Raw genomic sequence first — 16,159 nt, 5'->3', positions numbered from 1 at the left:
TTGGCCCGTTTTCAACTACGATAATCGAATGTGTAAGGGCGACCATACTATTTTTCGATTATACCTACCTGATTTTGGACGAATTCACGAGGGCGTCCTCATACTTGGACGACCTTTCGATTATGCCCCTCTATGTCTTCTAGTAAAAGCTAATCTATTGTTGACTTTTCCAGTAAATATTAATCAACTCATTACCATAACCAATGTGTTAACCATTATATTAGAATATCCAATAGATGGGATTATTGTCAGATTGTCTATGTATGTATGACCTGGTATGTTAATGAGTGCATATAAGTGATTGTACTTCCTGCTTCAATGGAGACAGCCACAGCTGGTACCTTTGAACCAGCCGAGTTGCTCTCTCACATGAGAAACCAATCAATTGTATCTGAATTGGCAAGTAATCCAATTGCTTTCTCATATGTAGCTTTGAGTCTTTTATATCTACTAATTGGCTTTGGCATTAGAGATTCAGACCCAGAGAACATCTATGTGTAGCTGTGGTGCTATATTCCCATAACTAATTGGTTGTACATGTCGCTTGTATATTCTTTGGAGATCTCAGTAACTGTGACACCAATTTGAATCACTGACTGACCTCCCTATGAGAAATAAAGAGACTCATGTCCACTGATTGTGCTTACAAATGATCTTGTAATAACTGCTTTGTTGAGTACTAATAAAACTTAAGAGCTGATTTCTCATACCACCAGTTTCCTTCTAATTATTTTCTTCTGTAGAATAAGCCTTACGAAGTACTGATACTGCCTACCTGTATTTTTAACCTGGTGAGTTAATAAAACAAATAGGTTTCTCATATCTGGCGCTGTCAATTATTTCTCCCTAACTTTGGGGAATGTGCGGAGTACCTCTGGGTTAGATGGAACAAATAAATAAACAAAATGTAGTAGATTGGTGAGGCAAGATTTCCCTTCACTAAATCCATGTTGACTTTGTCTCATTAATCCATGCTTTTGAATATGCTCTGTAATTTTATTCTTAATAATAGTCTCTACCATTTTGCCTGGCACTGACGTCAGACTCACCGGTATATAATTTCCCTGATCTCCTCTGGAACCTTTTTAAAAAAATCGGCGTTACATTGGCCACCCTCCAATCTTCCAGTACTACGCTCGATTTTACGGATAAATTACATATTACTAACAATAGCTCCGCAAGCTCATTTTTCAGTTCTATCAGTACTCTGGGATGAATACCATCTGGTCCAGGAGATTTGCTACTCTTCAGTTTGTAGAACTGCCCCATTACATCCTCCAGGTTTACAGAGATTTCATTAAGTTTCTCCGACTCGTCAGCTTCGAATACCATTTCCGGCACCGGTGTCCCACCCAAATCTTCCTCGGTGAAGACCGAAGCAAAGAATTCATTTAATCTATTTAATCTCTCCTCTACAGCTTTGTCTTCCCTGATTGCCCCTTTTACTCCTCGGTCATCTAGTGGTCCAACCGATTCTTTTGCCGGCTTCCTGCTTTTAATATACCTAAAAAGAATTTTACTATATGTTTTTGCCTCCAACGCAATCTTTTTTTTCGAAGTCCCTCTTAGCCTTCCTTATCAGCATTTTGCATTTGACTTGACATTTTTTGTTATTTATAAAATTTTTACTTTCTTACATGATTAACATGTATTGGAAACACATTAAATAACATTGAATTCAAATTGTCAAAGTTACTTTTAAAGAAGATAAACATAAATCAAGTTATACAATTCTTTAGACCACTAATAAAATAAAGAAGGGGGGGGTGGTGATTGAGACAATAGGAGATCAAACAAGAATCAGGCATTTACAAAGGTAAACTAATGTAAATATTGCTCCTATAGCTCTTGCTTCTTCTCTTAGTGTCAGAAATTGTTTCCTTCTCTGTTGTGTTGTTTTAGTCACATCAGGATATATCCAAATTCTTTGACCACAGAATAAAGCTGAAGAATATTTGAAGTATAACTTCATAATCATATTTAAGTCCTGTTCAAAGACAAAGGATACTATCAAAGTCCCTCTAGTTACTATTTCAGTCATTGATTCTTCTAAAAGTGCTGTTAAATTTTGCATATTGTGTCCAATTTCTCCTCGTTTCGGGGCAATAATTGGTAGATAGTAAATTTTATTACATGGAGGAATATCTGTTGCAGATAATTTCAATATTTCTTGTAGATATTTTTTGAAGAAATCGTAAGGTGTCAATGCTAGTGATTTTGGAAAGTTCAGTAATCTAAGTGTTAGGCGTCGATTATAGTTCTCTATTTGTTCCATTTTGTGGCATGTCAATACTTTATCCTTGACTAAAACATCCACTGTTAATTTCACATTATTAACATCTTCTTGTACCTGAAGGATTTGGTTTGTGGATTCAGTTTTAACCTTATCGAGAGATTCAGAAATTGTTGTCAGTTTACTCACAATTGTCGACATTTCTCTGGTTGATTTAGCTACTTCAACGGTTAGATTCTTGACCGCTTTCCAAATAGCCGCCATTGTAACCTCCTGGGGAGTCTCTTGCTCCGAGCTGTTTTCCTCTGCATGTCCAGAGAGGAAACCGCTGAGTAGGTCTGTACTGTTAACATCTTCGGTTCCAGCCTGGCCTACTGACTCTCCTCTGGATCTCGCAGGACAAGGAGTTAAGTTCAGCTCCGGCGGCAATAAGGTGGTATCTGGCCCCAAGAGTGGCAATGCTCCTCCGCCGTCAATCAACGCGGGGCTCGCTGAGCTGGTTTCCAATAAAGAGCTTTTCACGTAGCGGTCGAGTGTTTGCTGAATTGGGGACAACGTTAGGGCCATCGGAGGTTATCCCTTCGTCGTTCCCTTCCTTTTTGTATGAGGCATCTCAGGAAAAAAGTTAGAGGAATTGCCAGCAAACAACCGAATCGCTCGTGCAGCAAGCTAGGACGCCATCTTGCCACGCCCCGAGTGTGATGATGATCATTCTCCTAATCAAGGAATAAAGAGATCTAAGCAGAATCCGTCCTCACCTTGCAAGGCCCCTCTCAACACAAATGAGGAAATTTCCTTGTCAATTATACTTCATAGGAGTAGTCTATGGCTAGTGCAGCGGATTTCATCGATGAGAATTAGGTTTGATTCCCACTGCAGCTGCTTGTGACTCTGGGCAAGTCACTTAACTTTCTATTGCCCAGGTACAAAATAAATAGCATATATACTATGTAAATCACTTTGAATGTAGTTGCAAAAACCACAGAAAGGCTGCATATCAAGTCCCATTTCCTTTTTAGCGCACCTTAATAAACAGGGCCTTAGTAACTGATCTTACAGATGAAGACAAAATAAGACAGGAACTTAGATAGTGCTGGGGAGTAGCCGGCTGTCTTGGTACATGTGGGTATCAATGATATAGGAAAATGTGGAGAGGTTCTAGAAGCCAAAGTTAGGCTCTTAGGTAGAAAGCTGAAGTCCAGATCCTCAAAGGTCGCATTTTCAGAGATGCTCCCTGTTTCACGCGCAGGACCCAACAGGCAGGCAGAGCTCTGAAGTCTCAATGTGTGGCTGAGACGATGGTGCAGGGATGTTGGATTTAGATTTGTTAGAAACTGGGCGACATTCTAGGAAAGGGGGGAGACTTCCGAAATGATGGGCTCCACCTTAACCGGGATGGAATCAGGCTGCTGGCGCTAACTTTTAAAAAGGAAATAGAGCAGTTTTTAAACTAGAATGGGGGGGGGGGGGGGGGGGGGGGAAGCCGACAGTCGCCCAGGAGCGCATGGTTCTGTGTGGAGTATCCGTGAAGGATACTATTGAAACAGGACATTTAGGGAATCCCAGTAGAGAGGTTTCAACAATGCTGAATGTAAGCCAGGTGTGCTTAATGACAGAGCAGGATAAAGGATGCACATTATCCTCTTCAACTTCTAAGCAGCTTGTAGATCAAAGGAAAAAAAACACAATTTGACGTGCCTGTATACAAATGCTAGGAGCCTAAAAAATAAGATGGGAGAGTTAGAATATATAGCACTAGGTAGATATAATTGGCACCTCAGAGACTTGGTGGAAAGAGGACAATCAATGGGACACTGTGTTAACAGGGTACAAATTGTATCACAATGATAGAGAGGATCAAATTGGAGGGGAGGGTTATGCTATATGTTAAAGAGGGAACTGAGTCAAATAAAATAAGCATTCCACATGACACAGATAGCAGCATGGAATCATTACGGGTAGAAATTCCATGTGTGAAGGGAAGGAGTATTCTTGTAGGGCTGTACTACTGTCCACCGGGACAGAACGAACAGACTGATGAAGAAATGTTTACAGAGATTAAGAAAGCTGGCAAATTGGGCAATGCTATAATAATGGGTGATTTCAATTACCCCGGTATTGACTGGATAAATGTTACATCAGGGAGTGCCAGGGAGATAAAATTTCTAGATGTAATAAACAACTGCATCTTGGAGCAGTTGGTCTAGGAACCGATAAAAGGGGGTGCCACTTTGGATCTGGTCCTTGGTGGAGTGCAGGGCTAGTGTTGGGTCCCCTGGGAAACTGTGATCATAACATGATAAAGTTTGAGCTACTATCTGGGATGAACCCGCAAAGGAAATCCACTATAGCTGCATTTAATTTTCAAAAGGGCGACTACAATAAAATGAGGAAAATGGTTAAAAAGAAACTACAAGGATCGGCTGCAAAGGTTAGGACACTAAATCAGGTGTGGACGTTATTCAAAAATACCATCTTGGAAGCCCAGTCCAGAAGCATTCCATTATTTGCAAAAGTGGAAATAAGAGAAAACGTCAGCCAGCATGGTTAAAAGGTGAGGTAAAAGAGGCGTACAGCCAAAATATTGTCCTTCAATGAATGGAAAAAGGACCCAAATGAAGAAAATAAGAAGCAACATAAGCACTGGCAAGTCAGATGCAAAGCGTTAATAAAGAAGGCTAAAAGAGAATATGAAGAGAAACTTGCTGCAGAGGCTAAAACGCAAAGTAACAACTTCTTTAGGTACATCAGAAGCAGAAAGCCTGTGAGGGAATCCGTGGGACCGTTAGATCAAGGAGGAGCAAAAGAGACACTCAGGGAGGATAAGGAAATAGTGGAGAAACTGAATTCTTTGCTTCTGTCTTACAAAAGAAACTAATCTGTCGTTAAAATCGTCCGTAGTACCTGAATATTGGAGGGTGGCCAATGTGACGCTGATTTTTAAAAAGGGTTCTAGGAGTGATCCAGGAAATTATAGACTGTTAAGCCTGACGTTGTTGCCGGGCAAAATAATGGAAACTATTATAAAGAATAAAATTACAGAACACATAGACAAACATGATTTAATGGGACAGAGTCAGCATGGGTTCAGCTGAGGAAAGTCTTGCCTCCCCAATTTGCTTCATTTCTTTGAAGGCATGAATAAACATGTGGATAAAGGTGAGCCGGTTGATGTAGTGTATCTAGATGTTCAGAAAGCTTTTGATAAAGTTCCTCATGAGAGACTCCTGAGAAAATTAAAGAGTCATGGGATAGGAGACAAAGTTCTGGTGTGGATTAGGAATTGGTTATAGGACAGAAAACAGAGGTCAGGGTTAAACGGTCATTTCTCTCAATGGAGGAGGGTGAACAGTGGAGTTCTGCAGGGATCTGTACTGGGACCGGTACTATTTAACATATTTATAAATGATATGGAAATCAGAACGAGTGAGGTGATCAAATTTACAGATAGTACAAAACTATTCAAGATTGTTAAAACATGTATGGACTGTGAAATATTGCAGGCAGACCTTAGGGAATTTGAAGACTGGGCATCCAAATGGCAGATGAAATTTAATGTGGACAAATGCAAGGTGATGCACATTTGAAAGAATAATCTGAATCATAGTTACCTGATGCTAGGGTCCACCTTGGGGGTCAGAACTCAAGAAAAAGATCTGACTTTCATTGTAGATAATATGCTGAAATCTTCTGCTCAATATGCAGCAGCAGCCAAAAAAACAAACAGGATGCTAGGAATTATTAGGAAAGGGATGGTTAATAAGACCAAAAATACCATAATGTCTTTGTATCACTCCATGGTGCATCTGCCCCTTGAGTACTGCATTCAGTTCTGGTCGCTGTATCTCAAAAAAGACATAGCGGAATTAGAAACGATTCAAAGAAGAATGATCAAAATGATAAAGGGGATGGAACTCCTCTAGTATGAGGAAAGGCTAAAGAGGTTAGGGCTCTTCATCTTGGAAAAGAGATGGATGAGGGGAGATATGATTGAGGTCTACAAAATTCTGTGTGGTGTAGACCGAGTAGAAGGAAACTGATTTTTTTACTAGTTCCTAAAGTACAAAGACTAGGGGACACTCGAGGAAGTTACATGGAAATACTTTAAAAATAAATCGGAGGAAATATTTTTTCACTCAACGAATAGTTAAGCTCTGGAACGCCGGAGGATGTGGTAACAGCGGTTAGCATATCTGGGTTTAAAAAAGGTTTGGACAAATTTCTGGAGGAAAGGTCCATAGTCTGCTACTGAGACAGACATAGAAAGCAACTGCTTGCCCTGGGATTTGTAGTATGGAGTGTTGACACAATTTGTGTTTCTGCCAGGTACTTGTGACCTGGCTTGGCCCCTGTTTGGAAAACAGGATACTGGGTTAGATGGACCACTGGTCTGACCCAGTATGGCTACTCTTATGACTTTTTATTATCCACTAGTAAAAATGGCCCGTTTCTGGCGCCGATGAAACGGGCACTAGCAGGCACGGGACTCCCTTCCCCTCCCCTTACGGTACCTGTTCGGTCGGGGCAGGAAAGAAAGAGCCCCCTCTTTCCTGCCTGTAGCGGTGGTGGTAGCTTGCATCGTGTGGGAGTCCGGCTCTCGGCGTTTCAAAATGGCCGCCGAGAGTTGAAGTCTAATGAGACAGCTTGAACTCTCGGCGGCCATTTTCAAACGCCGAGAGCCGGACTCCCACACGATGCAGCAAGGAAGCCACCGCTACGGGAGGAAAGAGGGGGCTCTTTCTTTCCTGGGCCGACAGAACAGGTACCTCTAGACCACCAGGGAGACACGCGTAAGTGGAGGCGAGGTGACGGGGGGGAGGGAGGTTGGTGAGGTTAAGCGTGTGCTACCGTGGGAGGTAAGTTGTAAGGGGCGGGGCTATTTGGCGAAAGGGGCCGGGTTCATGTGCACGTCGGTGGCGGCTGGGATTTGTTGGAAGGGGAGTACTCCCGTGCGTTAATTTGTTTTCGTGTTCCGCCCTCAACGTCATCACGTGTGACGCGAGGGCGGGGCATGAAGATGTTGTGGCTTCACCACCATGAAACCACGAACCGGTGTGTGAGTGACTTCAGTGACGTCAGTGTCCTCAGAACGTTGAGGCTGCGTTTTATTATAGTAGATTACTTTGAAAGTGATTATTAATAACTGGAAGGACAACACTAACCTTAGTGTACAGTTGATGGAATTGGATTATTCTGTTTAAGAAATATGAACAATCCTATTTGTTTAATATGTGTCCCTCTTCCAAAAAATTACGACTTTGGAAGTTCTTTGATGCCTATTTGAAATCTTCTGCTTCTTGTACTTAATACTAGTAATACATGGCTTTTTACACTGTATTAATATGTTCTCATAACTTTATGTTATATTATTGCACATCTTACATCTATTACATATTTAAAACAATGAAACATTAGTAGAAAAAAAAACCCGAAAGAAAGGATAGAGCACACGAGCGCGGAGTTTCCAGCACACCGAATGAAGCAGATAGTAAAAAAAAACGCACAGAACCTCAAAACAGTACAGTAGCACTCCGTCTTTAAGGCGGTACTAACAAGATCGGACTACCTTTTCCCACAGCTTATTCTGATTCCGGGTACAAATGCTGTACCAGTACTGTCTGCCACAGAAAATGTTAAGAGCTTCCATAGTGAATGCAAGTCGAAGGAAATTGTTGAACAAAATGTGTGCCATCCTTCATAACGAGTAAGAAAATTGTTGTTTGGTACTTCAGCCACTTTGTGACTGTTGCTGTTCGAGATAGGGTTCAGAGCTAGCACTGACATTTTGTCGTCTACGTCCTTAACAAGAGTACTGCTCCACCAGCATCACGTGACTCCAGTCAGTTGGACGGTCCCAGCAGTAGCGGCTTCACCTCAATCCTCGCCGCGTGAGCCGATTATAGCAGTTGTGTGCGCGCAGGCGCATTGAGAAGGTTTGGCGTTTAAGCCCTGTTCAGTTGGCTGTCGTGTTCTCTCTCTATGGGGAGGCGAGAATGGCTCCCTTTCCGGATGAGGTGGATGTGTTCACGGCGCCGCACTGGCGGATGAAGCAGCTTGTCGGCAGCTACTGCGACAAGGTAAGGGGCGGCGGCTGGGAGCGTGCGCGGGTTCTGTGTTTACATTCAGCTAAGCTTCTCGACGGCGGCGCTTGGCAGCTTCTATTCTTGCTGCGTAGTTGTCAGGAGCCGTGCGCCAAGCGCCGCCTTCTTGGTTGTAAGCAGGGCGCGCGGCTTTTGCACAACCACTCCCGATACACGACGGGAGCGGGAAGTGTGGCTCAATTATACAGTGATGTGGGTCGAGGGAGGGAGGCTTCCCGGCAGTAGCCCATAGCGTTTGGGTCGCAGAACCGGAAGTTGTTCTTGTCTCGGGGCGGCTAGGGAGCGGTGCGAGCGCGCGCCTGGCTGGCTGTGTTTTTGTTGTGGCTGCCTTACAGAGCTTTCTCTCAGAACCGTTCCCTGACCGTACACATCAACAGTCGTATTCAGTTTCTCTCAAGCATTTTTTTTTTAGCTTCTTTCCTGGGCGAGGGAGAGATGAAAGTTTCTTACCTGCGTGGTGGGTCGGCGATAGCAGCTATACATATGACTCCGGGAGTGATCTTTGGTCATCTTTAATGACTTCTCTGTTAGTGACTAATCAGTCTTGTCTGTGCAGTTCCTCTGTAACCTGGGCTGTACCTAGTTGCAGTTATTATTTAACATAAAAAATATTCGCTGTGTAATCATTTAGCCCTCCCCCTGGTTTCTTGTAGATAGGATTGAACAGCATAAGTGTGGCTAAAACTCCTGCATTGAAGAAGTGAGGGCCACCACATGGGCTGTTGACATCTGCCTTTGTAGTAAAACTTCAGAGAGAAGACATTTTCTGGCATTTCCTCTTATATCTGTCTACTCCTACCTTAGAGCTGTGATTTTGGGCTTTTCTGGTGTATCTCTAAACCTTGACCCTTCATCCCAACCAGCTGTTTAAGTGGCTAAATACAACTTTAGAGAGAGGTTTCACAGCAAACACGTTCTACAGATATTAAGCCTTGACACTTTGTAAATAGTTTTCCTAAATACACTACTTATCAATTAACTCTATCCAAATTACAGCTGTTTCTGAAAAGTAAACCATTCATTATCACAGTAAATCCCTAGCCTTCTGATTGGCATCAGGTGCCTTTCTTGATTTATATAAAAAGGATCTCTGTTAACATGTCCTCTAGTTGTTACTCTCTATATTTAATCACTAAGGATATTAATTTACCTTCTCTCTCCCATAAACTTGTTTATCAAGCCTCTGGCGCTGTTAGCAGTAGCAGTGTTTAAAGGCTAATCAAGAAATCATTGTCAATTAGGTGGTATCCATAGATTGAGATCCTGGGTCTCAACTTTGTAAGATTAATCCTTTGAATTAGTCCAATAACCAACCGGTACGTCAGGGGAAGAAAAGAAAAAAAAAAAATCCTATACCCTGAAGAAAAAAATTAATCACTGAATCCCAAATAGGTAAGAAAGTACATTGAATTCCACCCACAGAGTAAATCTGAACAGGTTCTCAGATCTTGCGCTAAAACTGCCTTCTTCCTATATCCCACAGAACAAGTGTAGGAGAAAAGAAATAGGACTAGTACTTTGACAGGCCATTTTTTACTTCACAAGTACAACCTACACTTGGAACTATGGTAAAGAAACAGAGCCCCTAAAGCTGCTTCTTTCATTACAGCTTCTGCATTTGTCCAGACCAAATCCTTGGACCAAGACAAGATTCTGATTTCATGTGATAAATGTACGTACGTTGAATCCCTTATGAAAGAAGTTCAAGAACTAAGAGAAGAAGTGGCAAAACCAAGAAACGTCTGGGATAACCGGAAATTTGTTACAGAGATGCAGTTCAAAACATTGGGGACTTCTAGCAAAGGGAGAGAAGATCCTGGTCAGACAGAGCACAGCTGGACGCAGGTCACCAGGTCCTTCAAGATCAACCCTCCAACTCCGTCTTCTGCTGACCTAAAGAATTGGTTCGCAGCCCTGGAGGTAGAAGAGCTAGAAACATCTAAAAAAAAAAACAGGAGGAAACAACGACCAAAAATGCCAACACCGCTGGACAAATGGCCAAAAAGAAGTGAAAGGTAGTGGTTGTTGGAGATTCACTTCTAAGGGGTACTGAAGCGCCAATCTGCTGACCGGACATGTTGTCCAGGGAGGTGTGCTGTCTGCCTGGTGCCAAGATTCGTGATGATGTGGAAAGGTTGCATAGACTCATCAAGCCTACTGACCACTCTCCTGTGCTACTCATCCATGTTGGCACTACTGATACTGCTAAGTATCCTACTGAACATATCATACGAGACTTCATGGCTTTTGGTCAGAGGGTGAAGCACCTAGGTGCACAGGTGGTGTTCTCATCTATCCTCCCTGTTGAAGGTAAAGGCCAAATGAGAGAAGCTGAGTGGATGGTGCTGACGAGAGTGCTTTGGTTTCCTAGACCATGGGATAATTTTCCAAGAGCTACTGAGAGGTGATGGTGTCCATCTATCAAGGAAGGGACGGAGTGTCTTTAGCAACAGACTGGCTAAAGTACTAAAGAGGGCTTTAAACTAAAATTGATGGGGATCAGTAGAAAAGGCCCCAAAGCCATAAATAACCACAAGGAAGGTAGGACATCGAATGCCCCTATAGAAGAGGAAAAAAAATAACATCTGGAGAGTCTTGTATACCAATGCCTGTAGTATGGGAAATATACTTCTAGATCTAGAGGCTACAATGATGGAATCAGACTTGGATTTAGTGGCGGTCACGGAGATGTGGCTCACGGAGAACCATGACTGGCACATTGCTTTACCAGTCTATAATCTATTCAGGAAGGACAGAGTAGGAAAAAAGGGTGGAGGAGTGGCATATGCGAAGAATGATATTAAAGTGACAGAACTGTAGGACACATGGGGTACGGAAGAAGCGCTGTAGGTTAAACTGGAAAGAGGAAAAAGAAAATGTATCTATATCGGAGCAAAGCCTTTGACACGTTTCTGCACAGGCAACTGATAAATAAATTGAGCGCCCTCGGTATGGGACTTAGAGTAACTGATTGGGTTAAAAATTGGTTGAATGGAAGGAGACGGAGGGTAGTGGTAAATGGAGCTTCCTCTGAAGAAAGGGATGTTGTTAGTGGAGTACCACAGGAATCGGTCCTTGGGCCGGCTCTTTTTAACGTCTTTGTGAGTGATATTGCGGAAGAGCTGTCTGGTAAGGTTTGTCTCTGCGGATGATACCAAACTCTGCAACAGGGTGGACACCCTGGAGGGTGTGAATGACATGAGGAAAGATCTAGAGAAGCTGGAGGAATGGACTGATATTTGGCAACTAAGATTTAATGCTAAAAAAATGCAGGGTCATGTACTTGGGTCGCAAGAATCCAAGGGAATGGTACAATATAGTGTGTGAAGTGCTTTAGTGTACAAAGGAAGAGCGAGACTTGGGGGTGATTGTGTCTGATGACTTTAAAGCTTCCAATCAGGTAGAAAAGTGACGGTCAAAGCCAGCAGGATGCTTGGGTGCATAAAGAGAGGTATGACCAGCAGGAAATGGTGAGGCCCCATTTAGAGTATTGTATTCAGTTCCGGAGACCGCATCTACGGAAAGATATAAACAGGATGGAGACCGCATCTACGGAAAGATATAAACAGGATGGAGTCGGTCCAGAGGGCATTGACAAAATTAGTAAGTGGTCTTGAACACGAAAAATATAGGGGCAGGCTTAGAAACCTCAACATCAAGATCATCACGCACATTCCTCAATCTCCACTATCCTAATTGTAAAGGACTAAAATATAAATCCACATACGCGACCAGCTTCTCATATATCAGCACGCAGCTATGGAACGCACTACCGAAGACCATAAAAACAACGCAAGACCTAACCATCTTCCGAAGGCTAATGAAAACAGATCTTTTCGAGAAGGCATACCCTAAACATCCATCTTGAATAATAAATAATAACACTATATACGAGCTACACAAATCCGAAATCCTATCACATGAGAAGCTCTACCACATTAAACCTTATGTCAAATAGGTTTCTCTATAGTCGATGACCTAACGTAGGTTATAATCCAACTTATTACTCAGGAATCTTCATGCAATACCAAAATGTATTCTTCTTTACCATGTATGTATACACATGATACATACATATACCATGATCTGTTCCATATATGTTATGTTCCATGTATGTTACCACATTAAACCTTATATCAAATAGGTTTCTCTATAGTCAATGACCTAACGTAGGTTACAATCCAACTTATTACTCAGGAATGTTCACGCAATACCAAAATGTATTCCTCTCTACCATGTATGTATACACATGATATATATATATATATATATATACAGGGGTGTGCTGGTAAATTGTTAACAGGGGGCTCTCTCTCGCCAGCAAAGTAAAAGAGAATTCAGGAGGGGCCCAAGCCCACATTTTGGGATCCATTTGTTAAAGTAGCCATGGAGAACCGGCTCCCAAAATTCTTAAAAACTTAACAAACGGCTCTCGAGAGCCTGTGAGAGCCTGCTCCAGCACACCACTGTATATATATACATACACCATGATGTGTTCCATATATGTTATGTTCCATGTATGTTACCATGAATGTATGCATCTAAAAGCAATACAATTTGTAATTCTATTACCCGGAAATGGCAACAGCCATTACGGCAAATGTAAGCCACATTGAGCCTGCAAATAGGTGGGAAAATGTGGGATACAAATGCGACAAATAAATAAAAAGCATGTATACGCTGGAAGAGAGGAAGGAGAGAGGAGATATGATAAATATTTCAAGGGCATTAATGTACAGGAAATGAGCCTTTTTCGATTGAAGGAAAACTCTGGAAGGAGGGGGCATACAATGAAGTTGAGGGAACAGACTTAGGAGTAATCTAAGAAAGTATTTCACAGAAAGGGTGGTGGTGATGTGGAATGGCCTCCTGGTGGAGGTTGTGGGGTGGAGGACTGTGTCCGAATTTAAGAAGGCATGGGATAAGCACGTGGGATCACTTAGGAAAAGGAAGAGTTAGGGGTTTCAGAGAATGGGCAGAATGGAAGGGCCATTTGGCCTTTTTATGTTTCAACATTTTTATTGACCAACCGATACAGAAATAAAATTTTGCACATATGAAACTACAAAGCCAATTGTCGTCTGTGATCATTATCAGCATCCAACATTATTTCCCCCCCCCCCTTTTCACCCTCCTCCCCCACCCCTCCCTCCCTCTTCTTTCCAATGATACCATCCATTTGTTTACTCCACCCCTCTCTCCCCGATCTCCCTCCTGGCTTGTATTCTGATATCCCTGAGAGATCCCTTCCCCCTTCCTTCCCCCGGGCCATTTGGCCTTTATCTGCCATCATGTTTCTATGCTTCTGTTTTTCAAGTATATGTGTACTGTTACATTCACCAGGGTGATGCTCTCCTTCTAGGAGACCTCCCTCCTCCAAGGTATCACTGGGGCTACCAGACTGGAGGTGGGACTTCTCCAAAATAAGGACAGTTTCCATGCTAAAACCCTTCTGAAAGACAGACTGTGACTGGTGCAATATTTTGAAATTTCTCCAAGTAATTAACCAATTGTTCCATGACCCAACCCTCCATCAGTTTAACCAATAGAGGAATTAATGCCACTGGTCTATAATTGGACAGTTCCTGCACATCTCCCTTTGTTTTTTTTTTCAAAATAGGAGCTACCTCAGACTTTGATACCAGAAAAACAACCAGGCTGAAGTTGTTAAATAAGCAGGGCATATATTCAGTGAACAATGAGAACTGTCATATTTCTTCAGGAGTCTTAAGGTTTCATTTGGTGTAATAAAAACATTCCAAACCCTGTCTGCGGGAATTTCAGAGGAGTCAATAAAAAGATATTCATAAATATCCCCCTTACCACTCAATGAATCTCTAATTTTATCTACTTTGGCCTTAAAATAAAGGGGCAACATAGCTCTCCTTACTGTCCATAACGGATGTAGTGAATGTACAAGGTTGAAAAGTTTGGAAGAATCTAATTGATCTGGTTGAATTAATTTTGAGAAATAATCTTTATCTGCAATCAGAGACTGTTATATTCCCTAATTTTTGATCTCTAAAGTATATTATTTTCCACTGTAGGATTTTTCTTCCAATGCTTTTCTAATCTCCTACATTTCTTTTTTTTTTAACAAAAGGAATTCCTTAGCGAACCATCTATCTGATTTTCTAAGAATTTTACTCTTCACTCTCAAAGGAGCCATCTTACTGAGCACATTCTTGGAAGATTGTTCCCAGTCCTCAATCCATACCTTACCTTTAAATACATTGGCCACTTTTTTCCCAGAATTCAGATGAATCAGTTTTATCTCTAGAACTAACCGTTTGTTTAAAATGTAGATTAGGCAATGGCTTATAATTTTCCCAATTTAAAGTTAGTTCAGAGAGGTAATGATCAGACCAGGGAACCCGGTCACATGAAGTGTTTGAAATAAAGGAATTTTGTGAACATGAATAAATCACTAATAAATGGCCCTTTTCAGGGGAACATCTTGCACCTGCACAAGTAAATCCTAAGAATATAAACGTTTCCATACTGGGACAGACCGAAGGTCCATCAAGCCCAGCATCCTGTTTTCCAACAGTGGCCAATCCAGGTTACAAGTACCTGGTAAGATCCCAGAACAGTACAATACATTTTATGCTGCTTATCCTAGAAATACACAAACAAGAATAGACAAAGCACCTTTATTGCAACAAAAATCTGTTGATTATTTGAAGGTGTCTCATACCGTCACAGAGACATACTAATGTCAAATTGCTTTTAAACTCGCAAGCTTGTGACTTAGTATAATCATAGACCACCTCCTCCTACCAACCAATAGTGCACATTAACTGCATCTTGTGGAAACCTACATATCTAAGTGTCCATCTGTTTACTCAACTAAATATATTTTTTTTAAACATTTTTTGTGTGCACTACTATCAAGAAATCAGATATTGTTGCAATCAATATACTGATAATGCAAAAATCAACTTAACTTGATAGCTCTGGATATTGCTCGCCGTCTTCTTGGGCTAGAGCTTATCGCGTGGGGGCTGGAGCCTATCACATATCCAGGATCCAATACGTCCCACATACGTACAATCTCCGGTATCACTGTAAGCCCGACAGGACCCTGTTTCGCGGTCAACTGCTTTCTCAAGGGCATGTAATTCTGAAAACACGGAGAACACAACTTTACCATCAATAACATCATGATTTCAGCCTACCTTATATCTAAAGGAGTTAACTGGGCTCACTTCAACAGCGACTGATACCGATGTACAACCAGTCAAAATGGCGCTGGCGTTTTAGTTTTAAAGTCTATCAACCCCGCCTATTCGGGCATACGTCACAATCAGCTGATCAATTAAAAGAAACAGTTCCATGAAAGATGTGAATTCAATCCATGCGGCTCTACTGTGTTTAAACGGTAAATCCACTGGGTTTCTTTTTGCAGCAACAATCTGTTGATGTTGCCGCCACGAATATTTGGAATAATGTGGTCTATCACCATACACCTTAATGATTCAATGGTATGTTGTTTTGAGATGCAGTGTTGTACAAGTGGAGCTCCAGCGCAATTGGTGGATATTCTCGATCTGTGCTCCACCATTCTGGCATTTAATGACCTGTTAGATTTGCCAATATATACCTTATTGCAGGGACATCTGATATAATATATAATATGTGTAGTACGACAAGTGGTTTGATGTCTAAGTTGAACAGTCTGACCATTATGGCAAAAATTGGACGTTTCAATAGAAAGCGGACAAGTTTTACATCCACTTTTATTGCATTTTTTATGGCTGCCGTGGTAAGAGTCACCGGTAGCTGTAATGGCAGAGATATCGGCTGGATTTAAGATTTCACTGAG

General features: G+C 41.8%; 2 protein-coding genes across 4 annotated transcripts in view; one reads left to right on the top strand and one right to left on the bottom strand.

Moving 5' to 3' along the window:
* Nucleotides 1–8,854, bottom strand: part of BST1 (bone marrow stromal cell antigen 1) — a 127,409-nt gene extending 118,555 nt beyond the window's left edge. For all 3 annotated transcript variants that reach the window (XM_030191208.1, XM_030191209.1, XM_030191210.1), the window contains exon 1: nucleotides 8,785–8,854. The gene's annotated coding sequence lies outside the window, so the exon portion shown is untranslated. The remainder of the gene's footprint in view (nucleotides 1–8,784) is intronic.
* Nucleotides 8,098–16,159, top strand: part of FBXL5 (F-box and leucine rich repeat protein 5) — a 149,420-nt gene continuing 141,358 nt past the window's right edge. Inside the window, exon 1 of the mRNA XM_030191207.1 lies at nucleotides 8,098–8,310. Within this exon, the coding sequence (XP_030047067.1) occupies nucleotides 8,227–8,310 (84 nt within the window). The 5' untranslated portion in view covers nucleotides 8,098–8,226. The remainder of the gene's footprint in view (nucleotides 8,311–16,159) is intronic.

This window comes from Microcaecilia unicolor, chromosome 2, assembly GCF_901765095.1.
Source record: "Microcaecilia unicolor chromosome 2, aMicUni1.1, whole genome shotgun sequence".
Classification (NCBI taxonomy): Eukaryota; Metazoa; Chordata; class Amphibia; order Gymnophiona; family Siphonopidae; genus Microcaecilia; species Microcaecilia unicolor.
The sequence above is the reverse complement of the archived record's forward strand: the minus strand, read 5'-3'. Positions and strand labels throughout refer to the sequence as shown.